The sequence below is a fragment of the Grammomys surdaster genome, unplaced genomic scaffold (genome assembly GCF_004785775.1).
Source record: "Grammomys surdaster isolate TR1022 unplaced genomic scaffold, NIH_TR_1.0 348, whole genome shotgun sequence".
In the NCBI taxonomy this organism is placed as follows: domain Eukaryota; kingdom Metazoa; phylum Chordata; class Mammalia; order Rodentia; family Muridae; genus Grammomys; species Grammomys surdaster.
Window position 1 is genome coordinate 5,493,425 of NW_021604767.1, and position 11,177 is coordinate 5,504,601.

General features: G+C 43.0%; 1 protein-coding gene across 1 annotated transcript in view; it reads right to left on the reverse strand.

The window, feature by feature from the left end:
- Positions 1-11,177, reverse strand: part of Ect2l (epithelial cell transforming 2 like) — a 76,050-nt gene that overhangs the window by 12,034 nt on the left and 52,839 nt on the right. Inside the window, exons 13-15 of the mRNA XM_028779247.1 lie at positions 3,870-3,956; positions 1,337-1,551; positions 251-398 (exon numbers count right to left, since the gene is read on the reverse strand). Coding sequence (XP_028635080.1) covers positions 251-398; positions 1,337-1,551; positions 3,870-3,956 — 450 coding nt within the window. The remainder of the gene's footprint in view (positions 1-250; positions 399-1,336; positions 1,552-3,869; positions 3,957-11,177) is intronic.

Below are 11,177 nucleotides of genomic sequence, written 5' to 3' on the forward strand. Positions count from 1 at the left end.
ACACTATCATGTCGCTTGTCTAGGGTGCATGAAAATTTGGCAGTGGATAGCTGCAGCTCAACTATCAGTTCCTGAGCTATGTGTCCACCACTGTATTAGCCCCTATATCAAGGTCCCTGTTCCCTAGAAGCTCAAAGTATGGGGGGGCAGAATGGGGAACCTGAGAAGGAGCAGCTGGGAAGCGGCCCTTCCCATTTACCTCAGTCCTTTGTGTTATACTGGATTGGGTGGAAATCACACAACCACTTACCTTCTCAATGGTTTTCAGAACAACTGGATAATTGTTGAAGAAATTGGTGTATATGTTCAACTGGCTTCCAAATTTTATGAATATTTCTCCCACACAGTGGGCTGGGCTCCATTCTTGTAGTCTGTCTGTTAGGTTATCTAGAAACTCTCTACAATATAAGAAGATTGTATCTTGAAATAGGAGCTTGTGAGAGTCTCCCAAACTTAAGCCATAATTCATTAGTGTAGGCTTTTCTGCTTAGTCTTTTGTGGCAGGACTTTATTTTGATCAGTTGAGTGCTTGACCACAGAGCATTGTAGATTTGACAGGATGGGGGTGTTGGGCAGTGAGGGATGAGGTTGGCTGCCTAGGATCTCACTTTTTACTTTAATTCCTTGGGTCAGAATCCAACTTCCCACAACAGAACCACTTCTGATGGTCCCACCCTCAGAGCCAGGGCCATGGACATTCTCATAGTCCTCTGAGGAGAATGTCAGCTTCAGAAGCTTCAAGGCCAAGAATCATATCTTACAAACAGCCTGCATACTCAACAGATCCAAGGTGACCTGTTCAGCTATTCCAGGTCATGAAAACTGAAAGATGTTTCATCAGCTTATCAGAGTCAGAGCTGGGCCCAGGAGGTGACAAACTATCTCTCCAGATCTGTGGAAATTGAGTATGACCAGCACTTGGCTCACTTCACACTACAATAGGTAGAAACTGTTGTTTTTCTCAATCCCTCAACAGATGTAGGAAACCCACAATGGAAATGCAGAGTAACCATTGAATCCTTTTGTTCCTGGCCCATTCAATTAGGCATTATTGACTCTTTCCCATGGACTTTCCTGTGAGCAGTTTATTGAGTTCAGAATGCTTAGGGATTGGATTATTTTTCTTTCACATATTGGAACCTAGGGCTGGATGGAAGCTGGAAGCTGGTTGTGGCTGTCAGGGGACATGCAAAGCAGCCTCTCTGCTCTTCCAGATAATGGGATCCCCAAGAAGATAGAGAATGGCTGGGCCACAATGGGGCTTTTGAAACTAACTATGTTCTTCCCTTCATTTGGGGGAGTACTATTTTTTAAAGAATTCCTCTTTAGGGCTTACCTGTTGAGATTTAAGATGCACAGAGTGTCAGAAAAAATGATGTGTATATTGGCAGCACTCAGGATGGCTCTGTTTGAGGAGAGTGCTGCCCTCAGGGGCCTGGCGTATACATCCCTCACGATTTCCAGCATCTGCACATACCGTCTCTCGCTCTGTACAAGCTCCCTCACAACTCGGATTCGTTTCTCTACCGAGTTCATCTGGAGCGTTCTCTCCTGCAAAAACATCAGGAATTCACAAGAAATTTAATGACTGAGGAATTCAGCAAGGAGCAAGATGTCTAAGGAGGTGGAAGAGAAAAGACCCATAAAAAGGATTGTCTTAAGGGATGATGGCAACAGTATCGATCTGGATGAAGCTACCTTGAAGTTTACTGAACTGAGACAGACATCTGGTAGTGCCCTCCCCACACGCACATATGCTATGAGTGTCTTCTATTCTACCTCTCCCTTGTCCACTGGGATAGCATAAGAAACTATATGAACTACCCACTGAATGTGCACTAGTGTATTACCTCCCTCCACCCAGATAGCCAAAGATGTTGACATCAGAGAGGATGAGGAGACTACCTCCTGTAAAACCTCCCTTCCTGTGGGAATTGCAGGGGCATTCATTCAGCTCCCACCTTTCTATCCCAGAAGTGATTTTCTGCTTACTCTGTTAACCAAACAGCATTTTCTTCTGCATAGATAGGACAAACTAAGGAGGAGTTTGGTCCCATAGGAAGACCAGTAGTCTCAACTAACCCAGACCCCTGAGATCTCTCAGACACTGGGCCACCAATCAGGCAGTATATACTAGCTGATATGAGGCCCCCGACACATGTACAGTAGAAGCCTCAGTGGAAGAAGACATACCTAATCCTCGAGAGACTTGAGACTCCAGTGAGTGGGGAGGCCTGGCAGGGTGGGGTGTGGATGAGGAGGGGGGAGAGGAGAAGGAACATACTCTTGAAGACAGGGGAGAAGCAGAATGGGATGAGGAACTGTGGGAGGACAGACTGGAAAGAGGGCAATGACTGGACTGTAATAAAAGTAATTTAAAAAAAAAAAAAGAATTCTAGGCAGGACATGGGTCCACATCCCTGTTATCCCAGCATTTGAGAGGTTGAATGAAGCAAAAGGCTTATAAATTAAAAGGTACCCTGGCCCACATAGCAAAACCCTGTCTCAAAAAACCCAGAGCTGGAGATACAACCCAACAGTTGGTCGGTCACCTGTGTAGGATGACTCTAGACTCAAGTCCTTCCATGACTAAAAATAGTTTTAAAAAAGTAATCCTAGCACTCAAAAGGCTGTGGCAGTTGCTACCATCACTTGCGATGGTCTTCCATGCTGGTTCCTAGTGATCCTTTGTTTGGAGAGTAAAAAACCATGTCCTAAGCCCAAGGTGGGCCCTGGACCCAGCCTAGGTGTGATGGGGCTGTAAAAATCTCTCTGAGCTGCAGGCTGCAGAACTCACATTCTTCTCTCTCTGAGAATCTATCCTTAGGTAAGTCACTTAGTTTTTCTCACTTGGGTGTTCATATGTAAAACTGTGGATCATCAACTTTGGAGTCTTTGGAAAAGAAAGGTAAATAAATGTGAAGCTATGTTGAATATTCCAAAATTGTACATGTATGTTGTGCATTTCAGTAGCTGGGGCATTCTCTGCATATGTGGCATCCCATCCTAAAAGTTTCAACTCAAGGCAGAGTACATCACATATATTGACTACAGTTAGCTTTCGAAGTTAGACTGTAAGTGGGTGGGCCAATTAAAAACTGTAAACCGATCCTGGCCCACAACTCAAATAGAAGCGCCCTGCTCTACCAGAAGCCACACCAGTATCTAGAATCTCAGGTAAGATCCTGCCCACAGAAATGCACATGTTTTCACCCCCACTCAGCTTTCCCCCAACAGTATCCCCTTCCCTCATCTCCTGGCCAACAACTATGGTACACAGAACCTCAAGTAAAACTCTCCCAGCTGTCAGCCACACTCCTCAGAGCCCAGGTTTCCCCCAATAGCCCCTCCACCCCTTGTCACCACAGCCTGGCCTAGTCTTATTGCAACTTCATATGCCATGTTTGGTTGATATCTCTGGGAGGTCTGCCCTTTTCTGAAGGAAAATGGAGGAGAAGCGGGTCTGGGGGAGAGGGGAGGGAGGGGAGAAACTAGATAGGAAGGAAGAGACGGGGTGGTCAGTATTAACCTATGTGAAAAGACATTTTTAAAAACCTGCCAACCTCATGACCATGTATCATTTCTTTAAATGATGACCTGTCATGGAAAATCATGGAGTCACGTCCATATTGCGTTTCTCCCCGTCTTCATCATTTAAATCAACTTCGTTTGAGTCCATGTCATTGTTACCAGGAAAAAAAAAATTCTACCAACTGGATTTTCCTTCAATACATTTACATAGTTGGTGAGTTGTTCCTTTCATTAAGGGATGTTTCCGAGGAAAACAAAGAACTAACCAGGGTAAATAAATGACTTTTCCATGTCAGCAACAATACTGACAAGATCCTAGTTGGTAATAGGTGGCTTACCAGCTTAACCAGAACCTCCATGTTCAGGTTGCTTTGGCTTGGACTTGACTTCATGTCCTGAGAGTTATCTTCTGTGGTGCTTCTTTCCTGAAGATTAAATGAGACTTGGTTACCTAGAGGTGGGTCTAGTAGTCCCTGAGAACCCACTCAGTACCCTCCTATATGGGCACTGGGAAGCTACATGCCTTCAGATTCTATCACAAGGTCCCTAGGTACAATGAATTAAGCATCTAACAAACAGGGTGCCTCTCTTAAACTAAGATTTATGTTTTTAATAACATGCCTTAGAGCAGTAGTTCTCAACCTGTGGGCATGACCCCCAACAGGGGTCAATATCACATATCTTGTATATTTTATACTATTTTTACATTATGATTCATAAAAGTAGCAAAATTACAGTTATAACGTAGTGATGAAATAATTTTATGGTTGAGGAGTCACCACAGCATGAGGAACCATATTAAAGGGGTGCAGTATTAGGAAGGTTGAAGACCACTGTGTTAGGGGCTCAGAAGATGGTTCAGTGGGTAAGAGTGCCCACCTGTCATGCTGGCCCTAGGAGGCACACATGGAAGGATCCCTGGCTTGCTGCTCAACCAGTCTAACCAAAACAGGAAGTTCCAGGTTCAGTGTAAGATCCCGCCGCTCTTTCCCTCCCCCACCAAAAATATGGAACATTCAAAGAAAATACCCAGCACTCTGGTCTCCACATTTGCACACATACACACACTCATGTGCATACACATATGTACACACAAAATTTAAAAATATAAACAGTCTTTAGCTTCCTCTAGCTTCTTCTTACCTGAAAGGTGGGGTAGGGTTAGAGATCTTGCTCTCCAGGCCTCCTCTCAAGCTTAAAGCAGCTAAGCACTCCTGATCATGAACTTGGCCTAGACTCTACTTTGTCATTGCACATAGCTTATCTCACATTTAAGATGCTAGAAAGAACAGACTCTAACACTTCATAAAATTTCACTCTCCCTTTCAACTCATGATAAAGTGCCATAAAAACATTCCACACACTCTTCCAAGATTTGTCGATTTTCACATTTAAATATGGCTTTTTCTGTTTATGCTATATCTCTTAGTCTGCCATAAATTAGGACATCAAAATGCCCTTGTTATCTGGGCAGCATCCCAGAGGCCCCTCTACCAACAGAACAATAGCCCTGTGTTCTGTTGGGAAAATAAAACAGCAGTTATGACAACTGCTCTCCCTTCTCAAAGATAACACTCTTAGTGGAGACCCCCTGCTGTTCCTGGAAGAAGCCTGATGACAAACATCACCTTGTTTGAGAATTTGCGTGTTTTGTTTTGTTTCCTTGAGACAAGAGTCTCCAATATCATAGATTCTCCTTAAATTGCTCCCTAAGGCTGATCTTGAATTCCTGATCCTCACAATACCTAAGTGCTATGAATGCAGGCATGCACCTCCAGGCCTGCCTGGCTATAAGCATCAGTTTGCAACCAAGACTCCTTTATATCACCAGAAGAAAATGAGTGTATTCTGAAGCTGTGTTGTTTCATGTGACATCTGTCAAGTCCAAAGGAAAGTCTAGTTCCCCAAACTCCAAAAGGCAGTCCATATATACAGAAATGGACTCAACCCCGGGACTATAGGAGGGTTTCTGGCAGCTAGATAAAAGTCAGCATTCCTCAGGAACTTGTAAATCTGGTTCCTATGTGCCAAAAGGAGTCATTTCCATTACCTCTGGCATAAGAGACATATGACTACCTGTGGTGCCTATCAGCATATCAAAGCACATGCTGGCTGCAGACTCCCTCTGCATCACAAGTATCTGTTACACTGTTACTCATTTCAGTCTATACAGGCATCCTAGCCTTTCTAACCTCCTCCCCTACACTAAACTTCCCCTATGTCAATAGCTTCCCTCTCCTTAGCTACTCATTCTCCCTATAACTCTGCTATTCTCACTAGACTCTCTCTCCCTTTCCCTCTCCTTCCCTCTGCTCTGTTCCTACTTTTCTCACTATGTTTTCTCTATTCTTTACCCCCTGCTATCCTCTCCTTTCTTGAAGATAGTCCTGGCCACATCAATTCTCCTGGTCATGCTCTGTCTACTTCTTTCTCTCTGCTCTGAAACAATCCAGATGCCTTTGGTTGTTCTCTCTCTCATATCTACAATAAAAACTTTCCCCTAAATTGCACCATGAAGCGGTCATGTCATCAGTTTGCACAGCAGGCAGAAGCTTTGATACAGGAGTCCTGGTTCCAGAGCAGTGGCCATTCTCAGCTTTCTTCTTAGTTACAGGCTATACCACTAGAGCCGGGGCACTTGTCTGCTCCAGAAGCTCTCTTTTTATCCTTTCCAGATATGATTGTCTTATGCCAGCCTGGTATATTTTTATACTTTTGGCTTAGGGAGAAGGAGACCTTTGAATTTGAAATTCAGACTTTCCCTGTGAGTGGAACACTCTTCATTTTAAAAACAAAATTACAGCACTAGTTTTTTATAGTCACGAAACCACCATGTCATCAAGTCAGTGGAGACACCAGTGGCTCTGCAGCAAAAGCAGCTGCAGATGTAAAATGAGAATCAAACTCACATTATCTCAAAATTAAGACAACTGTAACACTGCAGAATTCTACTGTGACCTCTCATAGAAGGTAGCTGCTATAAGGTGGAAAATGTCTGTTGTTACTTGAATCTCAAATGGCCCTCAAAGACCATATGTTGAAAGCTTAGTCATTGGCCTATAGCACCATTAGGAGGTAGGGCCTGGTGGGAGAACATTGGGTCAACAGGGCACACCCTTGAAGGCATCTGGGGTCTTTGGCTTGCCCTCATTTTCCCATTTTCTTTTACTGGATCATCCAGAGGTGAGCTGTTTCTTCCACCTCACCATGATGCCCTTACTAGACACAGACCCAAAGTCAATAGTACTACATAATCGTGGGCTGAAACCCTTGAAGACTATGATCCAGAATCAACCTTTCCCCTGACATTGTTTCTGGTATTCCTCGGCAATAAAAAAACCCATGCATCAACCTACTGTGCACATCTGAGCTCACATCAGATTCCACCCTGTAATGTATAAACAGATGCTTTACCCCAACCCAGCTGGCAGCTGCTTCTTCTCCTTCTTCTCCTTCTCCTTTTCCTTCTCCTCTTTCTCCTCCTCCTCCCCCTCCTTCTCCTCCTCTTCCTCCTTCTTCTTCTCCTCTTCCTTTTCCTCCTTCTACTTTTCTTCCTCCTTCTCCTCCTCCATTATCATCATCATCTTCTCCTTTGTCTCCTTTTCTTCTTCCTCTCACTCTTCTCCTTTTTCTTCCTCCTCCTCTTCTTCCTTCTCTTCCTCATTCTTATTTTATAGGCTTATCAATTTTTATTTTTATATGTATGGGTGATTTGCCTGAATATATGTACACTTTGCATGCCTGTAGAGGTCAGAAGAGGGCATCAAAGTCAGATCCCCTGGAACTGTACTTTCAGATAGTTGTGAGTCACTGTATGGGTACTAGTAACTAAACCCAAGTCCTCTGCAAGAGGAGATCTCAGTGTGCTGATGCCTTTGATCTCTGCAGGCACCAGTATTCAAGCACACACACACATACACACAGATACACTCACACACACACACACAATTTAAAATAAATAATATATATTTTAGGCATAGGAAATGAAGCCTAGTAATGTCAGTAGAACATCAACATGGTGACTTCTTCTATTTATAGTAAGCATAGTTAAAATTGTTAAAATTTTAGAGTCTATTTAAAATCCATGGTGCCATCCCTTATTCTGTTTTCTAGAGTGATTATAGAGTAATAACAGAGCATCGCCCTTTGCAGCTTCATAGAAAATGCTTACTCTGTTGACTAGATTTGCCTTGGTGGTTTTTTTTTGATGATCTCTTTTACATATAAAGGTGACAGCAAGACATAAGCTCACGTGGCTAATTTTGGATCACGTGGTAGAAGGTTTTGGCTAGGATCAAAACAGGCAGATAATTTATTCTCTTGTCACACTCCACCCAACTGATGCTTTTCCCAGAAATCACAGAGCCTGTATCAGGGGCCAGAAATAGCAGTGAAACGAGACTTTGAGTCTTTTGTCACTCATCACCATAATTGCACAATGTTAATATAAATAAATACCACAAAGCACTGCAGGCATGCAGCAACCTGGAGTAAGATCTGATAGGACGGCAAGACAGGAGACAGAGCAAATAGAATGATGGCTATCTGTTACTTTACTGTCAAAAACACTATGACAAAACACCTGACAGAAAGAAGCAAGTTAATGAAGAAGGAATATATTTTTGGCTCATGGTTTCAGGCAGTCTCAGTCCATTATGGTGGGAAAGGCAGGGAGGAACATCTCCTTAGATGTCCACTGGAGCAGGAGGCAACAACTTAATTACATGGTATGGACCAGAACCAGCTACAACCTTCAAAGGGCTAACACTAGTAACCAGCTTTCATCAGGTAGGGTCCTGAAGACTTCTAAATGGTACCACACACTGCAACCAAACACTTGAAACATGAGCCTGTGGGAACATTTCAGGTTCAGTGTAATAATTAAGATGAGTGGATGGATAGATAGATGATAGATAGATAGATAGATAGATAGATAGATAGATAGATAGATAAATGATATCAGGCACACATACACAAAGAGACAGAAAGACAGACAGAGAGAGAGAAGAGACCTGGATTTGACAGAAAAGTCCTTGTTACACAAGTCCCTTGGGACTTCCATTTGGGAGATGCTATTATTTCCATTCCTATAAATGTGTTTAGCTCTTCTAAATAAATATCTATAGTTTTAAAACTAAACCCCAGTGTGTGGCGATAACTCCTTTCAAGGTAGACTAGCAGGCTACTCTACAAAGGGAAAGTTTCCAACAGATCTCCTGTGACCTGCCCTGTAGGTAAGCACTGATGCATTTCAGGATGTTATGTTAATGGGGCACCAGGATACTCACCTGATAGTAGGTATCAGTCAAGATGGTGACTTTGTGTTGGGTGGCAGTGTTCTAAGCCCTTGAATATCTTTAGCCTGAGCATAAATGGTTCTTAAATGGTATTTTCCATGTAATAAATCAGTTTTACAAATGACAATAAATTCTGATTATTTCATGTAAGCAAGAGTGTGGGGATTCTGAATAGAGCACTGGTGAGGAGGAGGAGAAAAAGGAGGAGGAGGAGAAGGGAGAGGAGGAGGGAGAGAAGGAGGAAGAAGAGGAGGAGGAAGAAGAGGAAGAGGAAGAAGAGGAAAAGGAGGAGGAGAAAGAGAGGAGGAGGAAGAGCAGGAAGAAGAAAAGGAGAAAAGGAAGGAGAGGAAGAAGAGGGAGAGGGGGGGAGGAGGAAGAGGAAAGAAAAAAAGAACTGTCTTTTGGTTGGTTGATTTATTGAGACAGTCTTATGGCTAGCCTGGAACTTGATACATAGGCCAGACTGGCCTGGAACTCTCAAAGCTCCACATGCTTCTGCCCCCCAAAAGCTGGGATTAAAGGTGTGTGCCTCCAGGCTCCTCTGAAAGAAGAATTCTTAGTTTCATATACAACACAAAGGATCTTACTCTGCAAATAATTTTCTTCTCTCAAGTTACCTCAGGGAGAACTCAGCTGAGTTAAGTAGTGAATGCAAATTTCTCCTACATCAAGTACAGCTCAATCAGTGAGGGGCCTGTGTTCTGAAGTGCCTTAACTGCCACTCAGATTAAGTACTTTACTTATTTCAGATGAAATACTCTACTTAATAGCAGTCCATGACAATGATATCTCTAAAACAATTGACAGTAGAAGCTTTCCAGGAAAACCATCATCATTCTGGAGAGTCTCTCCACCACATAAGCCCCCTTCTACAGTGAAGCTGCCATGGCAAAAACTACAACAGCGACTTTTACCTTCGTGAGTGGAATCCATGTTTCTTTCAGGTCACATTCTGTCAGAACATAATTTCCTTCAAAATCCTTGTTCTTTTTGCTAGATTTCTTCAGCAGAAAATCTGACATAAATTCCAGAGGCTTGTCCTGGAAAATAACCCCCAACCCCCCAAAAAATTCTATTTAAAGTATTCATCTGACATTATGTTAAACATATGACAGGAAATAAAGAACATGGGCTAAGGTTCAGCCTGTGTGAGCTTAAAGACTTGAGTTCTAGTCCTAGCACCCAAGTAAAAACTGGGTTGTGGTGTTGATGCCTGTAACCCTGGGTGAGTGTTGGATCCCCAAGGTCATTGGCCAGCCCACCTACCAGAATCAGTGAGCTCCAGGTTTACTGAATAACCCTGTCTCAAAACATGGGGTAGAAAGTGATAAAGAAAAACACCTCTGGCCAACACACACACACAAACATATACACATGCACATGCATACACACATACACACATGCATACAAACACATACATGCACACACAAAAATACACACATGCACTCATTACACATAAATACATGAAAGAAAAAGGCATTTTTAGTTGGGCTTTTCAGTTCTCTGCTTAAGTCATATTACTAGAAAACAAAGTAATTGTTATTGAACTGATAATACTAAATAAATTTCTTCCCATTCTGATTACGAGACACATTCTTTGTTCTCAGCTTTTTATCCACAATCCAAGATCTTATGGAAGGTTCTCTCAAGATCTTTAGACTCAAAGTGGCTCACAACAACCCTTGGCCATGTGAGGAAAAGACCAGCCGGGCTCTTGTGATCTCTCAAGGGAGGGAAGCAAGCCTAGGAGACAGGCAGGGTAGCACCATTGCTGGGGAACATCCTAACTCCCCACAGAGTCTGCTTCTCTCCCATACTGTAGGTTTCACCCTTTTCAAAACTGTGCTATATGGTTCTTCCTTCATCAAACATTTTTAAACATTTCATGTTTGAGAGAAAGTGAAAGATTTTTCCAGGCCTTTAAAGTCTCTGTAAACACCCATGATCAGGTCAACAGAGAAATTTGCAAGGGCCTTGACTCACTGGATGTTGGTTGAGCTGAGTCCAGAGCAGGCAGTCCATGGCCAAGAGTAGCTCTATACAATTTAGCTTAAGACTGCAGCTATTGGTGCTCCCCCAGAAATCCAAGGGAATCTAGAACAGACACATGGCAGCAAGGAGAAGAAATGTGTGTAGAGACTGTGTAAATGGTAGAGTCACAAGGGGAGGGAGTCCATCTTTGGAGAGTAAGGATCTTGCACAGCCCTAAGGATGCACTGACCAAAGCTACTCCTCTCTTATTCCTGACTTCATCTTCACAGTTATCCTTGAGGCTGCAAGAAAAAGAGCCTGTGGACTAATTTCTCTCTCTCTCTCTCTCTCTCTCTCTCTCTCTCTCTCTCTCTCTCT